The sequence below is a fragment of the Desmodus rotundus genome, chromosome 7, assembly GCF_022682495.2.
Source record: "Desmodus rotundus isolate HL8 chromosome 7, HLdesRot8A.1, whole genome shotgun sequence".
In the NCBI taxonomy this organism is placed as follows: Eukaryota; Metazoa; Chordata; class Mammalia; order Chiroptera; family Phyllostomidae; genus Desmodus; species Desmodus rotundus.
The window spans coordinates 80,605,447-80,631,009 of NC_071393.1; the positions used below are offsets into that span (position 1 = coordinate 80,605,447).

Here is a 25,563-nt window from a genome sequence, read left to right on the forward strand (position 1 = left end):
TTTGATAAAAATGTTTCCCAAAGGGAGGCAGAAAGGTCATTTAGCACTGCCACTGGAAAACTTATCCACCATTTGATTTCTTCTTGAAACCATCTTCCCAGTAGGTAGAAATATTTTCAATAAATCATTGATTGTGCTCTCAATCTGGTCATTTCTCCTGCAGAGAAGAGTCGGGGTAATATGTACTATAAGCAAGATAAAATGATCTCAAATATCATTTTGTAGTTCCAAAGTATAGAAATTATCTCTGGAGGACTGTATTTTCTGTACATGCTGAAAAATAGGAGGTCACTAAGAATCATGGGAAATAAGAAGACAGGATTCAATTTATTTAGTTCCAAACAACTAAAGCACTGCTCGCATATTATTGGCGATTGCTGTTGAATACAGCAACTTCCCTTATGCATTAAAGGAAATTTATTTTACTTTCTGTCTAAAAGGATTAATGGTTTACTACTAGTTACTAGTTGATGTAGTACTTAAGGTTCCCCAGGGCTAATGACTGGGCAGGACATACAGTATTATTGCAGACCAACCATTGCTCAGTCATCTCTCTCAAGGAAGATTCTAACCAATAAGAAGAAGCCTAAGGTTATGAGCTGAAAGCTAAGTGCCCCATATATGCCTGGGTGATGCTGAAGCAGGTTACGCTTTTTTCAGAAGGCAGCTTCGGGTGGTAAGTTAAACATTTCTGGGCAGGGTGAAAATTATACTTAATATTATGTCATGAAGGAAATTCTGAAGAGTAGAGTAAAGGCAAGGATATCAAGGACTATAAAGAGAAGTGGGATATTCCATAAAAACTAAAGAGATAACAGATTCACTTGAGATTTCCCCAGAAAAGTTTACTTAGGGTTGAAGTTGAATTTTTTTTAATTCAAATACTTTTAGTAATTTCTAAGGAGAGGCAATAGAACTTTCTTTGAAAAGACAAATTTTAAGTTATAAATAAAATGATTATTTTAATAAAATAAGGCTCTAAGATGGGATTATACCATAGATTTTGAAAATGATTACATAGTCTGTTTATCTGAAAGTCAAATATAAATTTCTCAGTGAAGACTGAGAATATTTCATTAAAGAGAATCAGTGGAACATTATTATTTAACCTACATATTGCATATGACTTTATTGAGGACTGTGATTTATATCCTTGCCCTGAATACTCATATGTTATTTTAAAGATTTTATAATAGCATTTGTAAAACAGACAAATTTATGAGCAAATCAAACATTTTGAAAGCAAGTGAAATATCTGGTAATTTAGAGAGAGACATTGTCTTGACAAGCCATTTTTATAAACTAACAAGAATTATTTTTAGAAGATTAAATATTTTAACATTTTACTTATCACTTAATGTATATAGATATCAATCATGAAACACTTCTCAGTTTCAACATTTAGAACTGTGTTTCGGGCTAAGAATATTCTCATCGGCTCTTACTGTACTAAATTGGTAGTTATATTTTTTCTAAAATCATATTGAATCCGACTACACGGGATCTAAGCAAATACTACAAACACAGGTAACATTTTAATGACTCTGTTGGAAATTCTGTTTGCTGAAATAGGTCCCCAGATATTTATTATGAGATTTAATTGCTCAGGTGGTTAGGGTTCCTGGACATGTAATTTTTAATGAAATGAATTTTTAAATTGTAAGTCTTGTGAAAGAACACTGTTCCCTCACATCCCCATTCCTATTTAAATATCTTTGAACAGGTTTAATTTTCTTTGTCAATCACAGCTTTGAAGAACAATGTGAAGATTGTATAGGAGGCAATACATCAAGAATCTACTTCTTGAGTTCTTCTAAAACAAAAGCCAGGAGCTCCCTAATGTAAACACATTAGTGTTTACTTTGAGGAGGAAATATATAGATTGAAAGCAACCACCACCACCATTAAGTAAATAGCTGAGTCCAAAAAAAATATCTACTTGGAAGATGTCAGTGAACAATTCTTCCAACGTGTTTCTGGACTCAGTGCCCAGTAATACCAATCGCTTTCAAGTTAATGTCATAAACGAGAGCCATGAGGGCAGTGCTGCGGCGGATAACGCCGACCCTCCACATTATGAGGAAACCTCTTTTGGGGAGGAAGCCCAGAACAGATTCAGAATCAGCTTTAGGCCTGGGAAACAGGAATGCTATGATAATTTCCTTCAAAATGGAGAAACCGCTAAAACAGATGCTAGTTTTCATGCTTATGATTCTCACACAAACACATACTACCTGCAAACCTTTGGCCACAACACGGTGGATGCCGTTCCCAAGATCGAGTACTATCGCAACACGGGCAGCGTCAGTGGGCCCAAGGTCAACCGACCCAGCCTGCTGGAGATTCACGAGCAACTTGCAAAGGTAAGCTTAAGGGCACCAGCAGGGAGCCTCCCTTCCTCCTTCAGGTGATTTCCTGATCTCGAACAACACTGTATTTATAGAAATATAAAAGGGCCCAATGAAGAGGTCTATTCCAAACCGTCTATCTTATTTACTCTACTGTCCCTGGTTTCCAATAAACAGAAAATACACAAAAGTGTCTCACAAATGTTTACTGACTGAGGACAGAGAACTAGAGAATTGACTCTGAAAGTCAGGCAGTATGTCGTAGCTTGTTTACAATTGTAGTCTACTCAATTCACACTTGGTTAAACACGTCAAACGGAATACTAAGCTGATTTCTCCCTAGGACTAATGCCTCCACAACAGCTGTCAAAAAAAAAAAAAAAGAGAGAGAGAGAGAGAGAGAGAGAGAAAGAAGGAAATCCTGATGCTTGCCGTAGTTAATACTGTGGTGCCAGCCTTTATTGCACAGGGGTATTTTTTCCATTCTTTAAAGAGACAGCAGAGATTTATAAGATTCAGCATTTTATCCCTCCCTCTTCAAAGCTTTGCCTGAAGCTCCAGAGTGCACTTAAGCATTTAAAAGTAACTAAATTAAAGTACAGAAGCAGCAGATGTGGCTAAACTTCTTTTTATTTAAAGAATATAGTTAAGGTTCCCAAATCTGCCAAAAACATGAGACAGCACTTTTTCTAATCTGGTAGCAAATCACTTCCAAGCTTCACAGATTTTTTCTTCCACAACTTGCTCTAAAATACCTTGATGTACTTTATCTTCCTGTTCTTCTGGAACACAGTTGGGAATTAATATACTTCTTTATGGATATAATTAATTGCTAAGAAGAATAATTAGCTGTCACATATCCAAATATAGTTTACTCTTGCCCAAGTTCTGAGATAAGAAAAAATTTATTGGAACAATCTCTTTCAAATTCATTCATTCATTCAACAATTTTTAAATCAAATGATTATCTACTCTCAGGATTCTAGGAATACTGATCTCGTGAAAGATGCTAATAAAGGTGAAAATCTCCTTTTGGCTTCTGCTCATCCTTCTTTTCATGAGGAAACCCAGTTCCAAAACTTGTTCCCCTTAGCTTTTTAAGGTCCCTGACTCTGGGTTCCACCCGTGGAGACAGGAGGCGCCAGCACTCTGAACTTCGCCCTGTGCCCCCGCCCCCGGCAGACCTGACTGTTTCGTGTGCTATATCGGCAGCCCTCTGCTGCACAGCCGGTTTCTTTATAGACATGAGATTTAGACTTTATCTGGGATGTTTGATACTGTAATCAAAAGAAGTTAGTAATGTGGCAAGGTTGAACCAACTGACAGCCCCCATGAATATTTTTGAGAAGGGGGGCAATTTGAAGCTCCTGAACTCAGGCTACTCAGGCTGAGGTGTCACTTTCGTTTTCTATTTGAGGGAAGAGGAATGAAGAAAAGAGAAAAAAAGGAGAAGAAAGAAAGATGGAAAAGAAGGCTGAGCGAAGAGGGTACAAGGAATTTCCAAGATTTGTGGGGGGACAGAAAGAGACATTTAGGGTATTATAAAGAGATTTCAATTTGCTCCAAAGAAGTGAAATGAGCCTATGTCCTCTTTAAAAAGACCTGAAATTCTATTCCATCATATTCCACATCAGTACACGTTTTTAGAGCTACATGTTTCATAAAATTGTGATTCAAATTTCAACATTCTTATTCACCCCCTTCCCCAACTTACAACAAAAGAAAATAAAATTTTAACTCCATTAATAAGGGAATGGAGTAAACTCACATTGTCCTTGGGACTGATATTCTGGAGAGAGAAGAGTAGCTTATGTACACTTTCTAAAGCCATAGCATGTAAATCTTTATACATGGGGAGAAAAACTCTGAGGGAACATTGTTAAAAGTCATCTGATTCAGTACCAATGCAATAGCTATGCTTGACAGATGTGATAGCTGTTTGGAATTCAGATTATTTTTAAAAGATAAAATGAGACTGGGGACTTAACTTTGACTTTTAGCATTTTTTTCTCAGATACAAAAGCATAGCAAGTTAAATAAATTAAAAATTAAGTTTATGTCCTATGCCCTGAAAAATCATTCTGAATTAGTATAGTAATAAGTTATTCTTTTTATGAACTTGATCCTTATTATCTAAGGTACTTCATTTTGATTGAATCACACAGAAGTATCCACATAGCCAACATGTGAGTAGAATTCAAATACAGCCACAGAATCTACAATAGGCACGTTCCTATAGCCAGGGCCATTGTAGTGTCACTAAAGTTGGAGGGACAAGTCTTTCTCTTTATGTTCCACCCTGTGATAGCCTTTGGCTGCAGACATTAACAGTTGTACCTTCTTCAGTTCAGCTCTTTCTTCCATGACAGCGAATTTGCCACTACTATTCCCTCAGCTTTTCACTGCCCACACCCCCAAATAAAAGATGAAGACCTGCCCCTAATGTAACTGTACTGCCACCGTCCTGGGGCCCTCGACATTTTTATGACAGTTTCTCAAATCACAACTAGAGCAAACATTACATGATAATATAAAGATATGTCACAGATTTTGTGTGCAAAAAATTGTGAGTGATAAAGTTTACTTAATTTAAAAGTAGAAAGTAGTTGACATACTACGTTTGGTGATCTTTTTTGTATCCATGATTACATTGCTTTAAAAAGCCACATAGGAACAGTACATTTATACTAAACGGCAGAATATATATAGTAAGAAACCAATTAGAATTTGTGCAAACTGTGGTTGTAATTTCCAAGTCAGAAAAAAATTACATGACGAATTTGTCCTAATAGATAAAATAGAAAATAAGTTTGAAAGATATTAAGTTTCTATCTTAAGTGAAACTCTAGCAGTGATAGATACTGACAGAATTTGTGATCCTAAAGATCTGACATCATAGTCGAAGAAATCCTTTTCATTATCTATGTTCTAAAGAGTTAAATGCCTATACTGGTGACTACGAATTAAGGATTTCGGAAAACTCTAATTAAAAACAGAAAAGCAGTACTTCATCCCTTACTTGCTCTACCGTTATACAAGCTACATAACTTCAAATGATCTTGCAAGATGCTTGTGAATACTAATGTTTTTATATGACTGTAAAGTCTAGCATATTGCCTCCAATGGATAGAAACTCAATAATGTTTGTTGGTAATGATGATGACATTTTTTATACTAGCTAATTTTTATTTAAAATATTATTTAAAAAGTAAAATATATATCAATCCAATATTTAACAAGTACTAATATATATATAGTGAAATATCTCTTACATAATGTAAATATTTAGTTATTCTCTTCAAGGGACTCATTACTGAGGATTTCTTAAAAATCCCTCCTGAAATTTTCTACGCCTACACAAATACACACACACACACACACACATACATATATACATACATTAGTGTAGGGCAATATTGCCCATTGTCCTATGCTCAGCTGTTTTCACTTAACAATATACTTTGGAGATCTTTGCATATCAAAACATGTATAATGATTATTATATATCTGGCAAATATTAATCTAGTATTTTTACTGTGTAAAACTAATCCCATTTTTAGTATCCAGCCTAATTCTTATAGCTACCTTTCCATGGAATTCCTTTTCAGCCTTACTAACAACCATTGTTGTTAGCATTTCAGAAAAGATATAATTTCAAGGGAATCAAGAAAATATATAGCCTTTCTATCAAAGTCAGTGTTCTGATGTCATTGAAATAAATTGTGAAAAGTATGAAATATTAAAAAAATTAAAATGGAAATACTATCTTGGGAAGCCAAGTGTTTACAAATTGATTCAAAAGAAAAAACAGTAGAATGACTTCACATTTGGGTCATTAGCTTGTTAACAACTAAAGGAAATTTATGAATAAAAGCATTAAGTATGACTCTGTTATATATAATAAACTATATATGTATCAGGCATGATGCTCGCACTTTGCAAAATCTCATTCAATCCTTTTAACATTTTTTCAAGTTAGGTACTTCTATTATTTTTATTATATAGATGGTGAAAGTTTTATAAAATCCTGTGGACGTTAGAAGAGAAAACAATCATTTAGAGGACTCAAACTTCCAAGGTCAAGAAGCAAAGGTCACATGGTTAATAAGTTGAACCTATGCTTACATGACTCCAGAGTCCATGCCCTTTATAACCTACTTCATCCTCAGCCTGTTCTCCCGTAGTTCTTTGCCTCAGCTCATTCCGTGGTGATAGAAAATCGCACAAAGAAGAAGACTCACCTCAGTCATGGTGGGTTGAGCAGGAGATCCCAATTCCTTCCTTACTTTGGGACTGTGTCAAGAGATTGTGGTCCTTTCCCTACAAAATTCAGTAGGTCTCAATTTTCATTGTCATCATCAAAAGCATTTATTAGCAATTTATTTACAAGAGGTACTATAGAAAGTGAGTTAAAGAGTTTGGCCTCTACTCTCTAAAATTTTATTTTATAAGTCAAATTTCATTACTATGGGTAGAAATAAAGGATATGTAGTCAAAAAACATTAAACCACATAAGTCAATGTAGAAATGCTTATTTTCTATAAAAGGACAAATAAAGTGTATGAATATGTTCTCTAGAAAGTAATTTTTTTCTAAACTGTTTCAAAGTTCAGATTTGAAACTTTAGCCTTCAAATTGGGGCTATTAGGAATATCACCAAGGCAAACAAAATAGACATTAAAATTGAGACAGTAAATTCCTTGAAGGCCAGCAATGACCAAAAGCTACCCCTAAAATATTTGTAGGCGTGAAACTCCGCAACTTAGCCCTCATTCTCATACCTGCTCAAGTTTTTAGTGCCCAAGGCCACATTTGGGAGCTCTTGCTATTAAAATACTCCGTGAAAACAAACAAGAAAGATTCATTTCCCACTATAAATAGTTTAGTGGTAGATGGTGAGTAGAGTGGGAGTTCCCCTAAAGCATACTTTGAAAATGTTAAGAATCATTTAATTTCATTTTCTCATTCGGATTTATCATGGTTTATCACATATAGCTACCTTATGGCCCAAGTTATCAAAAACATAAGTCACTTTGCATGTAAGCCATGTGTTTTCGGGTGTAGTAAAAATACTGTGACTATAAACTATAATATTGGTATGAGTTAGAGGCATAGTTTATAATAACTTTTAAAACAAGAAAAAAGCCCTCTTATTTCCTTTTTAAAATTTTATTTTTATTTATAGCTGACTATATTACTTTAGAGTGTGCAACATAGTGAGTAGGTATTTCTATACCTTAAAAGTCGGTCACCAGGATGTCACCATACAGTTATTATGACATTCTTGACTGTATATACTCTGATATTACACACCCACAACTAATTTTACAACTAGCAGTTTGTACTTCTTAATCCCTTCACCTTTTCACCCACCCCCTCCCCCTCCCCCCCGCAACCATCAGTCTGTTCTCTGTATCTGTGAGTCTGTTTCTGTTTTGTTTTATTTTCATAGTTTAAAATGCTCCCCTTTATCACAAGGGCTAGAAATGTACAAACATAATAATATTGATCATGAAGATATGAAATATGAGTAGAATTATACTTTTTTTCTGAAATGAACCTTAAGAACTATCTGTTCCTTCCTGGAATTAGTTTTAAAACAATCCAGGGGCAGCAGTCTGAGAGGCGCAGGGGGAGTAATGCTGGCCACCTGTGGGTAATTGTTGGCGCGGAGTGATGGGTCGCTGAGATGCATTACTCTTCCTACTGTTGCATAGGCTTAAGTATTTCAATAATAAAAGAGAGTGTAAAACAATGAGGAAGGTACCATGTAGGCCTAAATATTTATGAAACTACTTAGTAGTGGTCTTAAATTTCTGCTTTCCCTAGATGACAGGCTAAAAACTTGAAAACATGTATTTAATTAGAACTTAAAAGATAAATATGTTCATTTTTTTCATTTACCCCTTAATCTGTATGTGACTGAAGCTTTACTAGTTTATCAGTATTAGTGGAGCAAAGATTTTTACCAAATGGTCTTTCTTTTCTTTCCTTTTTTCTTTCCGAGTCACTTTATTTTATCTTCTCTGAATACTTCATGCTCAGGTAAAAACTCTCAGTAAATAAATAATCATTCCCTAAAGCGATGCAATTTAAAATGCATTTATGAAAGGTTGTGGGTCATCATTTATGATAATGGAGTGTGAACAAACAAATTAATTCAAAGCATAAAGGAAAAAAACTGGTTTCAGGCAGCAATCATAAAACTTTTATTAGTCTCCCAGACTTTGGTCCCAAGAACATGCAGCAGCCAGGAGTCTGCCTGCCACTGGCTACAGCTCACAGCCACTGAGTCCCCACAAAGCCTCCACCTGCAGCCTTGTTCAGTACTTTGATGATAAGGTGACTTTATAATTGCTCTTGGGGCTTGTAAAAGAGGCTTTTATTAAGAAGTGATACCAAGTTTTGCTTTGCCATGTTGGAACAGGAAGATGGCAAACAGAAAAATGACTTTGCCGTAGAGTAAACTACTTCAAAGTAAGATTTTCAGAAAACCCAGCGAATTTATCCTCATTTGCAGTATCCAGAAAAATGTTAAATAACTTGCTGGAGGACACACCCTGAATTAATTGCACAGCCAAAACCCGATTCCAAGTCTTCTAGTGTACGTGGGGCAGAGGCGGTGCAGCTCCCACATGAGAGTGAGCAATGGAACGCATTCTGTACTCGTAAGTTTACTCTCACACCTTCACACTCAATAGAAGAAATCTACGCATGCGAGTTTTTCCCCTCTAAGGTACAAATATATTTAAAACTTTGAAACTGTAGCAGGTTGGACACATTTACCTAAGGGAGGATTAGATATCTTACACTGACGCTATTTTTGAAGAGTTAAGAAAATATCGCCTCACTAATTTCCATACATGATTATTTCCCTGACATGCCCTAGAGAGCACTCTTTTTGCATTATACTATGATGTCTTAGCGATAAATTGAAGAACTGTTAAACATTAATGGAAGGATATCAATCAGATAGAGATGTTCATTTAAAGGGTAATGTTAAGTATGTTAGTCATCCTTCAGCCTACTTTGTGAGATGTTTTTCGCAGGAATTGGCACTCTCATTAATCCAGATCTGAGGGTCACAGTTACCCTCAGAGTTCATCAGAGAGCAGAGCAATTTCCTGGACCAAACCTTCAAGTTCAGGTTTAATCATAAAACATGGGTTTTATTCCCAGGACAGCTTTTATAAAGCAAGTGATTAAAGCTTTGTCTTGTGGGATCCCCAATTAATGCAGGGAAAGGAAATTGCCTTCTCCCTGATTGACTAGCTGCCGCTGGTCTGGCCATGGATCTTTTCTTTCCCCCCAGCATATTAACATTTAAATAACAATTTTTAAATTAATTCACTTTCCAATTATAGTGACATGCAATATTATATTAGTTTCAGTGTACAATATAGCGATCAGACATGTATATACCTTATGAAGTGATCGCCCGTCTGACACCACATACAGTTATTACAATTTTATTACTATCTTCCTCCTGCCATGCTCTATGACCCCATGACTACTGTTATAATTGGCAATTTGTCCTTCTTAATCTGGTCATGAGATCCTGATTAACTAGAGTACTGACAAGTTTTAAAGTTTTTCTCATGATAAGTCAATAAGTGAATCTCCTGACCAAATAAGCTCTTCAACATTCATGGACATTTTAACACATTTCTCAATTCCCTGCTCTCACTGATTTTCCAGCTATGGAAAATGAAAGTTACATTTGACACACTCAGCCACCTTACATGTGTAGAATTTTCTTAGAGAAAAGTTGAGTTTGTAATTGACTGGAAAACAATCTTAACTGTTTCATCCATCTCTGATTGGCTGTATGATACCGACATGTGTCATCCAACAAGCTAGCCGCAGGTCGCCTGTGGCCGCTGAGCTCTGCAATGTGGCTGGTTCAAACGGAGATTTGCTGTCGGCACAAGATACATGCCAGGTCTCCAAGACACAGCGTGAAAAAGGAATGTAAACGACCTCATTGCTACCTCTATATCAACTATATGTTGAAATGATAATATTTTGTATAGATTCTATTAAGTAAATTGTATTATTAAGATGGTCTGTGATTCAGGCTCCTCCTACCAGGTGGGGTGCTATAACTGTTCATGAATACTTACATTGCAAATATTAAAAATATAATAGTCTACAGAAATTAAATATATTTTTTAAATTTAAGGATCCATATTGGAACCCACGCTATTTTACTAGTTTCTTTTTACTTTTTAAAAAGGAATTACTGAAAAATTGTGAATTACATATGTAACTTGCATTTGGGGCTAGTACAGAGCACTAGGTTCTGCCCTGTTAGTTCAGCCTCCATTTCCATGGACTTTGTTCATTCATATCTTACACTGATGTGGATATACGATGTCAGCTTTCAATTATCTGTGCAAATTGGGACTTAAGGATGCTTACTTAAGATACTTTGGGTAATTCAGAACTAAATTTTAACTATCAAGTTGTGTCCTTTGTCATTCATCTTTTATCCCTAATGCTGTTGTTAAGATAATAAAATAATCTGGCTTTGCATTTTTTTCCTTTCCTTTTCCTCTTTTAATGTGACCTGCACAAAGAAAACAGTGAGAAATGGAATGCCCAATAGGGAAGGAAGAGAAAAGAAGTAGAAAGCAAGAATGGATAAGAAACTAAGTTATCAGCTCTTAAGAGATGGAGATCAGGTGGCCTTCAAGTTCACTTTATGGATTCAGTGCTGTTTATCAACGGCCTACTGGATGAGGCCTTGACTGGCACTGAGGAGAAGTAACCCGCATCACCACCTTCCTTCACTTCCGCTGACATAGAATGAGTCATTGCATTGTATTACATTGGCTTCCCCCTTCACATTAGTATCATGAAGAAAGCCTTACAGGAGAACAAAGTTGGGAGAAATCCTTATGCACAGACAGAGGTAAAAAACAAATGCTGGGAGGAGACATAAAGTAAAAGTCAATTGGAGTAAACAGCCTAAATTAGGGTCAGTTTACAGTGAGGAGGCTAATAATACACCAAAGCCCAAAGCAGCAAGAGTCCGTGAGCAGGGCAAGGGCAAGACCTTTAATCACCCCCAAATGAGGTTCCTATAATAAATACTGAGTATTTATTTCATACCAGTTCCATTTTAGAGGGGAAAAAATGCCCTTGACTAAGACCTATTAGCTAGTAGTATCAGAACACATCATTCTGGGCTTAAATCATTTAGAACATTTAAACAGAATAAAATTGTTCTTTAATAATGGTAATTAAGTGCCAAATTACAAGTCTTCCCCAATTGTCTCAAAACCCTTCCTGGGAAGATTGCTTTGGGGAGTACTCTGGGGTGTGGTCTAACCATTAATGAGTCAGATAAGTGTCAGAAAGGCTAAATCCAGTGGATGCATCTGAAATAAATAAAGGTCATGCCTAAAAGAGGAATTAGGGAGCTGGTCTTGAGGGAAACCCAGCTGCTTTCTCTCCCGCTGGATTTATAGACTACCTACTGACGAGGAAGGTCTTTTTCAAAATTAGGCCCAGGGAAAATGAACAAGTACATAAAGGTTTAACCTTTTTTATACTACTTCTTATTTCTACTCAGCCTCTCTTTCTAATCGTGAGACTAGAGACTTCTAGTGAGACTTCTCTCCTTCTGCACAATACTAGTAGCACAGCCAACAGTTCTCAGGCAAAGGCATGTTGCATCTGGAAGACGTTGTCCCTGCAGAAATAGCATCCTTGTAGCCATGTGGTGCCTTCAAACATTTTTCTTAAAAATAAAATAAAGTAAAAAGTCTACATTCTTTCATTGAATCTTCTGAAAGATATTCTGACCTGAGTAGAGAAGTTTTGTCATCGTTACTTCAGATGAGTAAAATGAAGCCCATGGATGGTAATGGGAGGAAGGCCAGGACCTCCATAACACAAGGAAGGTTAACTTTCTGGCCCTCTTCTCAAAGGCCCTCATTCACTTATGATAGGCTTTCCCCTCTTTATTGCACCCCTTCTTTTCTCTTTTTTCCTTCTGTGTTCTAAAGAAATCCAAATCTGGCCATTTATTCAATGATAATATTCTTACCAGTAGAACTGCCCGGGTTCCTTTACCACACCTGCAATCTTGGTTCCTAAAATCACTCAGCTTCCCAGAGTAAAAATTAATTATCTTATTTAAAAGTCTACGGTTTGTTTGTCTAAAAGTGTATGTCCACTGCTTTGATTGGCTCTGAAATGTGTATGGAACCGGGTGTTTATTGACCGTATCCTGTGTTTTCGCTGTCTGTAAAAATGCAGAATGTGGCAGTGGCCCCAGGTTCGGCTGACAGGGTGGCTAACGGTGATGGGATGCCTGGAGATGATCAAGCTGAAAACAAAGAAGAAGACGATAAATCCGGTGCCGTGAAGTTCGGATGGGTGAAAGGTGTGCTGGTGAGAAAGCTCCTCTGTTTACAAATGAAAGTTATCCATCCATTCAGTGTTTTACTAGACGGAGTATTAGCAAGGCCTGAACGCCAGACTTACAAAGACCTGGGTTTTGCCCCTCTCTCACTTCTCATGTCCCTTTCAATGTGCCTTCGGTTCACAGGTAAGATGCATGCTGAATATCTGGGGTGTCATGCTCTTCATTCGCCTCTCCTGGATTGTTGGAGAAGCCGGAATTGGTAAGCACTTTTGCCTCTCCTCTATAATTTCTGATGTAAATTATAAGCTCAATAAGCAATTTGTGTTCACCATGAATGCTGAATATGAGTTGAAGGTCACAGAAGAGCTTTGGAGCTCTTTTACTTTTTCTCTTAGACCATGTTTGTCAGAGAGGAAAGGTGAAGTGTTAACCCCTGGGAGACTGGAATTTTCCAGCGTGCCAACCGGATAAATGCTGACTGAAATATTTCAGTATTTTCACAGAGTTTTAGGTGACAGGTATATAGATACACATTCATTTTAAATAATAGTATTCATATTTGGGGACATACTGACATTTATCAGAGTATCCATCTCCCTTATGATTGTTGGCAAAATTTCACTAAGTAAAAATAACTGGTGGAAAACAAGGTGAAAATGTGGCCTGACTAATAAAAATGCTGAATTGTTGAACATTTTCCAAAGAAAATAATTGTGTTACTTTTAGCAGTAAGAAAAAAAGGTTAACAAAATATTGCCAGATAGAAGCTTCGAGTCATAGATAAAATGACTGAGACAATGTATATAACTTGGTAATTTTTTCCAAATGAAAAATTGATGATGTTGAAATTATTATGAGTAATTATTTAATGTTTTCAAATATTATCTTCTATTTAAAGTATTAGTTCCTATGGCAAATCTTTTTATTGAGGTTATATTAATAAAATTTTTTTTTAAAATTTATTTGAATTTTATCAAAGTTCCTGACTTACTGTGATAAAAAACTAATGGCATTCTCCTCTATGTATGGAAAATACATTATGACCTTACTCTTGGAGAAGACTTGTAAATCATTAGCATCAAAAACATACAGGTTTGGATGTGTTTTCAGATTCTCCTCCAGAATGTATCTCAATTCACATTTAAAAGGTACTTGGTCATTATTTATTGCCTTTGCTCTTCAAAACACATTTCAGAATCATCAGAAGACTAACTCAGAAAAAGAGAGGGCTGGGTTGTAAATTGAAAAACTGGAACCAGTTCCCATAGTTTCTCCATGTTTCATGTTTGGCAACTGCTAGGTTCCTGACAAAGGGCTGCTTGCTGGCTTTATGATGCATAGCCAATGAATGCTTGCAGCCACGGGTCCAAAATAAGTGTATGCCGGTCCATGGAAAATCTGCATCTTAATATTGCCAAGTTTTGCTCCAGGGTTTCATGCAAAATTAGGTTTTTAAGGGCAGTTTAGTAACTTATTGAGATCATCAAAAAACATTACTTTGTTTGGAGGTGTGAGCATAGCCAAGGGCAAGAGTAATTCTTTTTAATGCAACTTATTTAACATCCATATGTTTGTGCAATAATCTGAACTTTAATCAGATCTTACATTACTCTTCACAGGCAATCCGTTTCATGTTTACTGCAAAACCATAAAATCTGAAGAATCCTATCTTCTGCTAAACGGTTTATTATGCTTTCAGACGTCAGTGTTGTTTTAATAAGGACCTTTTATTTAAGTAGTTCAGTCCTACCTTAGAAGAGAGTAGAGTTCTGACTAAATGGGTGTTAAGTTTTGCACTATCCTTTCCTTTGAATAGCAGATCTTTTTCTTTTAATTCTCATAAAATAGACTTTAGTGAGTAGTAGAAACTTATTGCCACTCTTACTCAGTTTTACTGGCCTTTGCTCTTAAGCTTAAAGCTGAACAAGTTCATCAAGGCACCACCTGGGTCTTGTTGGCGCCTCCTTTAATGGGCAAGGAAAGCAACAATACAAGTAGTTTCTTTTTGCTTTTGGAATAATTTGGGTTTTCCCATAAATGTAACCATCAGGTAGGGAAGAAGCGTGTGAAAAGCATGTATGACCTGAAGCAAGTTATTTATACTTTGTGAGCTTTATTTTCTCATCTACAAATTAGGGAGCTGGATTAATTGTTTCCCAATTAATTCTTTGAAGATAATGCTAAAGAATCTTGCTGAATAGGCAGACACACATTGAGATAGGCTGAGGATAGTGCAATGGTTTTTCAGACTGTGCAGCCCATAAGAACTACCTGGAAAGTTAAGTTGTAAAACTGCAGAATCCAGAGACTGACTTTGAAAGATCCAAACTCAGTAGGTCTGGCATTTTTAATGAACACCCCAGGCATTTCCTGAAGCAGGCAGTTAAAGGACTGCGCTTTGAGAAAATCATGAATGGAATGGTCTCTAGGCTGCCTTTTACACTGGGATTTTACATTTGTGAGAAAGAAGCAAATTTCTCGCTGTTTAAGGGTGTAAAATTTGTTTCAGGTTTTAATATGGTTAACCAAAATGTATGCAATGCCAAAGGATAAATTAAGAATTGTTGAAAAAATAGAGGCAAGAGTAGGGAAATAATAAAATCAGAGTTGGTTTAATGCCCTGAAATGCAAACTGTATGCTTCTGTACAATTGATAGGATGAGCTAAACATTTGATATCAAATTTACTCAAAACAAAGTCGAGAGCAAAATGATGTGCAAAAGATCGTAAAAGTCACTTTTATTGGGTACAAAGAACTGAGGTCACATAGTGTTGAACAGGTGATGCTCACCCCAGGATTCCTGCAATAGATGTGAAGAATTTAGTGCAACTATTTCTTTCATCACCAAACTTTTGAGAGCGTACAGGGCCAAAGCAATATGGTCCAAATATGCATCTTGTGCCCACACTTAGCCTCTTGCTACTGCACTTTAACCAGTAAGTAGCCTAGAGACTTCTGCTAGAGCCAGGATATAGCTGAGAGCATCAGAAGGGCCACCCTCCAGTCCTCCTTCCCATTTCTATCCTTAACCTCCTTAGACTTCCCTTTCTCCCAGGGAATTTCCAGAGAGATCACAGCCTCTCTTGGCTGATTACCTTTGTAATCATCCTTGGAACAAGAGAGACTGCCAAGAATTATGGAGCATCCATCTTATGTCGGGGGTCATACAAAACAGGCCCAGGCAAAAACATTCTGGCTGGAGCCAGTGTGATGTCAGTGCCTATGACCCCTGAATCCTCCCTGAATTCTCCCTGAATTCTCCCTGAATTCTGGGTCAACCTTCACTGAGGAGGACATTATAGCAAAAGGAAACTGTTTTCCCTCTACTGATGTTAGGCTCGTTGGCTAGAGCTCTGTAAATGAGACTGACAAAAGACAGATTAACAAGGGAAAAACAATCAGAAGTTTACTGACATGCGCAGTGTATATACACATGAGAAGACTCAGCAATGGGTAACAAAGTGGTGGGTAGATGTTGGGCTTGTACAGTATCTTAAGAGAATGATACATTTTTAGAGAAGTGACAAGACAAAGGGAAAGTGCTGAGTTTCTAGGGTGGCAAACTGTGGGAAGGCAAATATAAGGAGGAACTAATGAAAGATAAGTAAAGTTTGTTATGTTCCTCTGATATCAATTCCAGCTCATAAGGGTCTAGAATGGTCTCTGGTGTCTTTACAAATTTATGTCTTGTTTTTAGGCAAATAAATGGAGGTATTTACTTCTCAATTGCCTTTAGCTCAAAATAATCCTTAGCTAAAGGCACCCGTGCCTTCCTTTAAATTCTGGCTCACCACTCTCTCCCTCTCATAATCATTGACTTCTGCTCCATAAGCTGATTGAGGGGAGCTTTTATCATTTTATTTGCTCCTTGTACTTCTCGTGTTACCTAACATATAGCTGGATATACAGTTGGCTTTTCATAAACAATAGTTGTTATGACTGCTGGGCTCTGATCAAAAAGCAGTGCCACTGACTGTGACCTGTGTGCCACGCACTATGCTAGCCACTTACCCACGCATCCCTTCTGACTGTATTGCCACTTTTGACTCAGAAAATAAGTAACTTGTCAGAGGTCACATAGCTGGTGAGTGAAAGTACTTCAATTTGATTCTTTCCACATTGCTTCCCTGCCAGATGAACAATCTGCTACACTGTACGTAACTTTCCACTCCTACACAACCAAATGTACATAAAAAGATAGGTACCCGGAAAGGTGAACATTCACTCTTTAGTTAAATGAACAGCTTAGTATTGTGTAGACCAATTATCATGTTTATAGGTGCCCTTAGAACTTCGTCATCATAAGTGGGGTTCACGTTAAATTTTGACCAGCCATAGTCGCTTAGTTGTGTGCATCTTCACACTCCAGGTCCTAGCTCTGGAGTCTCCAGGGCCTGGGCTGCTGTGTAGGCAGGAGACCTTAAAGCTGAGCACTTCCCCGGTGGTGACTGTCAGGCCAGCGTGGTAACTCAAGTGTGGTCCTGTGGTGAAGTGTGACCCTAGACTTGCTCGCATCTATGTAAACGATCGAATGGATTGTTCCGCCGATTAATTGCCTTTATTTTTCCTCTCTCAACTGAGGTCTTGGTGTGATTATCATCGGCTTAGCCGTGACAGTGACTGCTATCACTGGTTTATCCACCTCTGCTATTGCCACAAATGGATATGTCAGAGGAGGTAATTAAACCTGTGACCCGCACGGTCATTTGTAAGGTAAAGGCAACACAGGCCCAAATAGTTCACCAGTGACCTTTCTGGAGTGTTTTTAAAGGTAATCCAAGTTGGTTCCTTACTCCCCCCACCCTTCAGGCAAGAGAGAGGCAAGAAGAATGGTGAAGGATTTAACCTTTGTCAACCCCTCAACTTTCTCACTCAGGTTCCTTTCAAGCAAGAGAGAAGGTCAAATGCCATGTTTTCTCTTCACAGCCAGGGTGGTTTCTCTCCCAGGACGCCAGCACAAATCAACTTTTCCTTTCCAGGGCTGCAGCCCACACTTTTACTTCTGGACACCATCCTTCATCCTAATGAGCAGCTCTCTGACGTGATCTGTATGCCAGGCAAGCCAGTTTCTCTGCAGCACAAAGGAACTCCGCTGGGGCCCAAGACTCGGACATAAAAAATTAAAGGCAGTGTAGTTTGTGGCAACAGGGAATCCACAGAAGACAAGTAAAATATAATATCTTTTATCTTTTGTTGCTGACAGGTCTTGGAGTTCTCATAATTCTTCTTTCCACCATGGTAACTTCTATTACTGGGTTATCAACTTCTGCAATAGCAACTAACGGGTTTGTTCGTGGAGGTAAAATTTCTAAGATATCTAATGCTCTCATCACTTGCTACGGGTAGGCAAAAACTTTATATATTTTTTTTTTTTGACGGGAACAAGAAAGTAGCCCAATGTTCTTGAAGCCTGGCTAACTCTTTGGATGAGCTGGATGCCGAAGGAAACGTAAGGTACTGTGAGTGCAGTCCCGGTTCACTCTGGTCAGCAGCGGCCTCCTTTCTAACGGGCCCCTCCAGCAGGGTGCAGGTCCTGGTGTGCAGGTCTTCACATTCCTTGGGTAAATGTTTAATTTTTCAGGCAAGTCTGCATTCCTCCTGCTGGTGTTTCTTGGAAAATGATCCCTGGACATGGCTTCAGTTTTAAAGTTTAGTACATTTCAGGTGGTTCCTAGACCTTCGTGGAATGGGACTCTTTAGAACGTTCCAGGTTTTTTTCATGGGGAGGCGGATCCTTCCGTGACAAGAGTCAGGCTGCTGCCTCCCGAAGTACTGAGGACTTCAGGAAGTCCTGGAGCCAAACGCTTCTCTTGGGCGATTTTGCAGGTCTTGGAGTCATCATCATTGGCCTGAGTGTGGTAGTGACAACACTCACAGGTATTTCTATGTCTGCCATTTGCACAAATGGAGTAGTTAGAGGAGGTAAGCCAATTCATTTACTTATGACTGCAAGCCTTGTGACATGGTAATGTCTAGAGTTGGTTTAATGTTGGAAATGAAATTTGTATATTGATAATTAGTCTCCAAAGCTTCAAAATAAAAGAACCCAAAATGTAAGGAGTAAGGCAAAATTCTAACTAATATTAAGAGATCTCCAGAAAAGACTTCTTCAACCCATTTCCAGTGAGTAAACATGTTTGTAAAGTAGACAGTGGCCAGGTGTCTAGAAAGAAGGCAACCCTTCCTGCCTTGGACAGCCCTGCCGGCCATCTCCCAGGTCCCCCCAGTGAGGCTCTTCCCCAGGGCCCCGGCTAACACTGCTGATACTTCCCAGTCAGTCAGTCCTCAGAGCTCACCCCAACACTCTGCTTCCAGTGGCCAACAGCTGTGAAAGATCTTTAAAAAGAAAAGAAAAACAAACAAAACAAAGAGTTTCTTTCAGATCATCCAGGAACAAGCAGGCCTAAGCAGAAAATGAAGTGGGTAAAGTTGATCCATGTTCTAAATTCCTTTCTTCTCCCTTCACATTCTGCTTTGGTCCTTCAGGGTCTCTACTTGGGTATCGTCTCCAGGTCTCCCCCCTAACGCCTGCAAAGCACCATCGTACCCACAACATACCTCCTCTCACAATTTCTGCCTGGCTCTCATTTCGACCAAGCCTAAGGAACTGGCTACCGATTTATTTAATGTAATCTGACAAAGGAAATAAGGGGGATTTGCCCCACTTAGATAATAGGTTACACTTGTAGAGAGGGCTTTGACCCCTCAATCTGTAACAGTTACTACAGTGGAGGAAATTCCTCTTCAGTAAAAGATTGGGGGTTTTTTATTATTTTTATTATTTTATTTAATATTTATTGTAATTTTTTCTATTACCATTTAGTCCCCTTAGACCCTCCTCTTCCCAATAGTCACCACGCTGCTGTCCATGTCCATGACTCCTTTTTCCTTTTTGCCCAATCCCTCCACCCCTCAACACCCCCCACCGCTAGCTGTAGATATGTTTGTTCAATGTCATTTCCTTACCAGTTCTGTCTACCTCAAAGACTAGCTTGGTATAGGAAGCTATTAATTTACTATGTCTGTGCTAACACCTAGTTATCCAGGCCTCCCAATGTCTGGTCCTTTTTCTGTCAGTGACACGCTCTCAGTGCCCTATAAGCAGTTCACCAGCCCAGCTCAGTCTTTCACGTGCACAGAAACACAGCCGTATGTAGCGTTACCTTTTGAAGGTCCAAGGCAGAAGCAATTGTTCCAAGTTCTCCTCCCCTTTCTTCTCATTCGTCACCTCCATACACATCGTGCCTTTTTGAGCTAAAAACATTTTTTAAAAAGTCTGGTTTATAGAGTGGATAATATAGAGCACTATACAGATACCTTTTTTATACAGCAAGTATGTATCAGAAAATTATAACAGAAAGGAATTTAGAATAACAATGATAAACTTCACTCACTTCATTGTTTGCCTAGGCCTGCCTGTTCTTGGGAATTTCAGATATAAAATTTTACTTCAATTACATTCAATAATGTAACTGAACTCTCCAATGAACTTTTGTAGAAGGCAAAGCACTGTCGGTAAAGTTTACCGCATTCTTTTTTGTAACATTTGTGTATAATTAGGTTTCAATAAATTAAATCAGGATAGTTCTAATGTAGGCTATGTACAGAGTGCAAGGAAGGGTTAAGCTATTCATTAAGGTAAAACGAGATTCCCAAAATTATTAGGAAATTATCATCTTTTATTAGAATCATTAATATTTCATATGTTCTCAGTGTTCAAAGTTACTTTGTCATATAAACTAAGTCCCTTAGCAGTTTCTCAAATTAAAGCATATTCATTTTTGTTTCAGGAGGAGCCTACTATCTTATTTCTAGAAGCTTAGGGCCTGAATTCGGTGGGTCGATAGGCTTGATCTTTGCTTTTGCCAATGCAGTGGCTGTTGCTATGTACGTGGTGGGATTTGCTGAGACTGTGGTAGACCTTCTTAAGGTAAGTAAAAGCTTCTCTTCAGCCAAGCAACATAATTTTGTTCAATTTGCCTTTTCAGGGCACTAGATCATATTATGGTATTATGGCAAGATGAGAAGAAATAGATGTATTCTGCAGAATATAGAAATTGAATATAGTTGAAGGAGCCCTAGGTCTGGCATCAAAGCTGGCTTAAAATCCTGGGTCTCACATTTACCAGCTGAGAGACTTTGGACCAGTCCCTCTATTCATCTGAACTTTGTTTTCCAAATGGTTAATATGGGCTAATATTGTTTTATACATTTTACATAAGTGTGGTACAGATCATGAGATAATGTACATAAAATACTGAATAAAATACAAACCATCAGATAAATAACGGGTGTTATTACCAGCAGCAATACAGGAGTCCCATTCCATTCACTGAGGATATGCTCTAAGACCTCCAGCGGATACCTAAGTCTGTGGGTATTACTGAGCCTTATAAATACTATGTTTTTCCTAGACATATTTATGATAAAGTTTATAAATTAAGCACACTAAGAGATTGACAATAACTCATAAGAAAATAGTACAATCGGAAGAATATGCTATAATAAAAGTTGTATGAATATGACCTCTCTCAAAATACCTCATGGTACTGCGCTCACTTTTTCACTTAAATGAAGCACTGTATAACTTTGGCCTACCCGAATTGCCAGCACACCTCCTTAGCACTTTGAAATCATTAAATAAAACAAGGTTACTTGAAGGTTACCAAGATAGCACGATAATTGATCTGATAACCCAGATGGCTACTAAGTAACAGGCAGGCGGGTAGCTTCTACAGCGTGGACACCCCGGACAAAGAGGTCATTCACATCCAGTTAGGACAGAGCAGGACAGCCCAAGATTTCATCACACTGCTCAGAATGGCAGTTAATTTAAAGTGTATGAGCTGTTTATTTCTGAAAGACTCCCTTTACTATTTTTGGACCATGGTTGACTGTGGGTAACTGAAACCATGGATAGAGAAACCGCCAATATAGGGAAAACTACTATATTACTATTATGAGTATGGATTTCCAAACAGAAGAAAGTTCAAACATTAGGATAACTCACTGCGGAAAACCAGGCATTTCCTAGTTTAGGTGCCCCATCTATATATAGTAGATGGTGCATGTGGGAGAAGGTGAATTAGCTGGCGTATGAACTAACTAATGTCTGTCACTGAACTTAGCTGCTAACAGTACCTCCACTGAAAAACTAGATGAATGAATGAGCGGGATGTGTAGTTCGTAAGGCATGCTATCTTCAAGAGATGCATTATCTGCTGTGTGTAGTTTGTCCTTTAATTGAATAACACTTACTTTCCAATATTCACATTGGAAACTACTCATTTTTATTCTTCTAGGATATCCCTGACACACAAAAATAACTAGTCATTCTGAAACAAAACATGATATGTGTATGTGCACTTATTTTTACCTAGTGCTATAATAGCTTCTAAAGCTGTGACTAGAATGAATCTCTAAAATTTCCATCTCCTAACTTTGGCTATCAAAGGCCTATTATCACAGGAAAAAATTAACGTTAAGTTCTTTATCTTCTCAAGTTTATGAGCACTTCATTTTTCTATTATCATGTATGGTCCCAGACATTAGTATATTAGTATTCATCTAACTGTTAAATGATACAATAAAATATGCAACAGAAAAAAGAAAAAGCTCCAACTCTAACCGTTGCTGTGATTTCCCCAGGAGAGCAACTCAATGATGGTGGATCCCACCAACGACATCCGGATCATAGGCTCAATCACAGTGGTGATTCTTTTAGGAATTTCGGTGGCTGGAATGGAGTGGGAAGCAAAGGTGAATTTCTCAAAATGAGGTTTCCAACAACTGCTGGTCAGGCCCTGGATAAATTGCAGGGATAGACAGAACCCCTGTTTAGAAAGAAGTACTGTTATTACTTGCCATGGAAAAGTTGCGGGTTAGCACTCGGCAGAACACCAAGCCCTTGGAGCCCAAGTGCAAGCATTCTGGACTCACAGCACCTGTGTGACATGATGAGACCTGCACTTTGTCCCTCTCTATGTTCTCATCGTCGTGACAGAGCCACCAAAGTTGGTGTCATCTTTATGCCCAGGCCAAGTTCTGATCACAGCAACAGCACATTCTGGAAGCCTGTGTCTCCCAGTCACACCCTTGTTAACTCCTTTCAAGTGGCTGTGGGTGCCGAAACCAAAAGCCAGGGAAAGTACGTTGAGAGAAGGTAATAGAGGCAGAAACTATCATTCTCTGAAATCCAGTTCTTCAGCAGAAAATTGGAGGACAACACGGCCTTGGAACTAGCAAATATCTGTATTTAAATAGTAATACAACAGTTAGTAATTTCTAAATGACAAGAAACATGTTTTTTTGCATGCTTTCTAACTCTGTACAGTGACCAGTACAATTGAAAATGAATCTGTATGGCTGGAGAAGGCACCAACAATGGAAAGATGGTGTAAGCCTTCCACCTGCATGAGGCAATAGGAGACATTCCTGCACAGCACTTATCTACGGATTATGCATTCACACATTAAACAAAAATGGATTAGGTGCTTACATGTGCTGGGGATTCTGCTAGGCACTGGCTATTCCCTTATGAAAGAAACAGGCACAATTTCTACCCCAGCTGAGTACATGCTCTATGAGGGTATGAGTAATAATCAAGGAGATAACAAGTACACATAAAATGGTGAATTGTAAAAGTGCTAGAGCAGCAATAAACAGGGCACTGAGATGGAAAATAATGGGGACTGTACTTTCAATGACTTTGTTCCCTGAGGGAGGCAGTGCAGTCTCACGGAGCACAGGGTAAAATTTAAAGCTTCAGCTTTGCTCTTGGAATACCTGGATTTGAATCTAGTTTATATCCATATGACCTCTAGTAAATTGCTTAACTTATCTGTGCCTCAGTTTCTTTATCTTTAAATGATGACAACATTACCTACTGGTCAAGTTAAATCTGCAGCTGTTATATTGAAAGCCCTTGGTGAACGTTGGCTGCTATTTAGATTCAGTGATCAAGAAAGGCCTGTCTGAGGAGGTAACTAAGACTGAAAGGATGAGAAGAAGGAAACAGTTCTGCAAAAAGCAGAAGTTCCTTCTTAGCAAATGAACAGCACATGGAACTGCCAAGCCAATGAATAGCTCTAAATGTATAGGGAACTGAAAAGGCAATTTGGCTGGTCAGCCTTGCACACTGCTTGTGCTGGGCACATAATGGCAGCCCAACACCAAATGCACTAAGCATCAGCGGAACTCTGCGAGTCATTCTGTGTTCTCATACTCCTGCAGTTAGCATGGGGAATGGGAGGAATCCATGGTGCTCTGCCTGAAAAGGAAATAAAGTCTATCAGTGTTAAAGCTTTGGGATCCATTTATATTCCTGAGGACACTGCAGTAAGGTACCTGCCTAGTACTTAGAATGTTCTTGTAATGTCAACTTCAAGTGCCCGATCACATGCTCCCATTGAAAATGTGATATCTATAGTCAGGCCACACAAGGCTCACTAAGATGTCATTCTGTAAGGGTCCACTTATCACTTAATCTGGGTAGTAGAGTCTTAACTGGAATAACCAGATAGAGTCTTTCTTCAGTGGACACATAATTTTCATGATTATGTAAAAAATTGTCAAATAAATGTAATTTGGCTTTTTTTTTTTTTTACTTTGCCATTCCAGGCTCAAGTGATCCTTCTGGTCATTCTTCTTATTGCTATTGCAAACTTCTTCATTGGAACCGTCATTCCATCCAACAATGAGAAGAGGTCCAGAGGTTTCTTTAATTATCAAGGTATGTGCAAAAAATGAGTTGCTTTGCAATAAATGGCCCTCCATTGCTCTCCTCCATCACTCACCTCCATCACCATCCCTGTGACCCTCACTCCAGCCCTGTGATCCACGGAAGAGCCAGAGGTTGGGTTCAGGAGCCAGAGTGAGTTGCAACCCTGCTGCTTACCAGCTAGATGGCTCACTAACCCGTTTGGGTCTCAGATTTTCCTGGTCAGGTGTGAATGATAATCACAACTTCCTGTTGGGATTTTTAAAAAGCAAATAATATAGTGGGTATAAAAGTATTTTGAAAACCTTAAAGTACAAGACAACTTGTTGCTGTCAAAAGACTAGGGAAATAGTGCACGTGCAAGGAAAGAGAAGGAAGCTCAGACCATTTGTTCAACCATTGGGAGCACTAAAGTCAGACAGTCATTTTTTTCCACTAGCCTTTTTTGCACCTTGCTGTAATAGCATTTCCTAGTTAAGCAGCACAGGTTTTCTAGGATTAACAACTGTAGGAGGTACTTAGGGCAGCATCCTGTGATACCGTCGCTGAGCGTGGAATTTGACTTCTCTCCCCTCTTCTACTTCCCCGTCTACTCTTTCCTAACTTTCCACTCTAGCTTACTCCAGAATCCACGGCTAAGATTTTTTAAATATTCCCCTTCATATGCTTGGTTGTCAGTATTCATTTCCTCTTTATATCACATCATCTCTTTCTCTCTGATTATTTTTCTCTATAAAGATCATCTTGTTTGCTGTGTATGCTAACATCCTTTTGCTTTTTATTCTTTTTCTCCTTCCATCTCCTGCTGTATTTTTTTTCTGATGCTATAAATCTTCTTTCCTTGTTTTTGCATTATTCTAGTTTCTTTTGCTCACATTTATCTTGCTTTACTTGCTCTCTTTCCCTTTCTGTTTTTTTTCTTCTAGATAATTTTTTTCACTTAAGTAATTTGGTGACAACCTGCGGGATGGTATTATTTTATTATCAAAGCTCCTCACAATATTATTCTCCCATATGTGAGAAATTGACATAAGAATTTAAAAATCAATCTCAGCAGGTGGTGAGTAAGTTAGAATATTAAGAGCAAAACTCTAAGGTAGCACCCCAGCTATTGTGACTC

The 25,563-nt window shown here is 38.1% G+C and overlaps 1 protein-coding gene across 5 annotated transcripts in view; it reads left to right on the plus strand.

The window, feature by feature from the left end:
- Window positions 1–525: 525 nt before the first annotated feature.
- Window positions 526–25,563, plus strand: part of SLC12A1 (solute carrier family 12 member 1) — an 82,255-nt gene continuing 57,217 nt past the window's right edge. Inside the window, exons 1-8 of one of the 5 annotated variants that reach the window (XM_045201630.2) lie at window positions 526–676; window positions 1,724–2,363; window positions 12,615–12,749; window positions 12,907–12,982; window positions 17,306–17,401; window positions 20,515–20,654; window positions 22,373–22,483; window positions 24,344–24,455. In XM_045201630.2, coding sequence (XP_045057565.1) covers window positions 1,947–2,363; window positions 12,615–12,749; window positions 12,907–12,982; window positions 17,306–17,401; window positions 20,515–20,654; window positions 22,373–22,483; window positions 24,344–24,455 — 1,087 coding nt within the window. In that variant the 5' untranslated portion in view covers window positions 526–676; window positions 1,724–1,946. Of the gene's footprint in view, window positions 677–1,723; window positions 2,364–12,614; window positions 12,750–12,906; window positions 12,983–17,305; window positions 17,402–17,927; window positions 18,024–18,550; window positions 18,647–20,514; window positions 20,655–22,372; window positions 22,484–24,343; window positions 24,456–25,563 lie in introns of all 5 variants that reach the window. The other 4 variants (XM_024568069.3, XM_024568070.3, XM_053928553.1 and 1 more) reach the window with 4 other exon arrangements.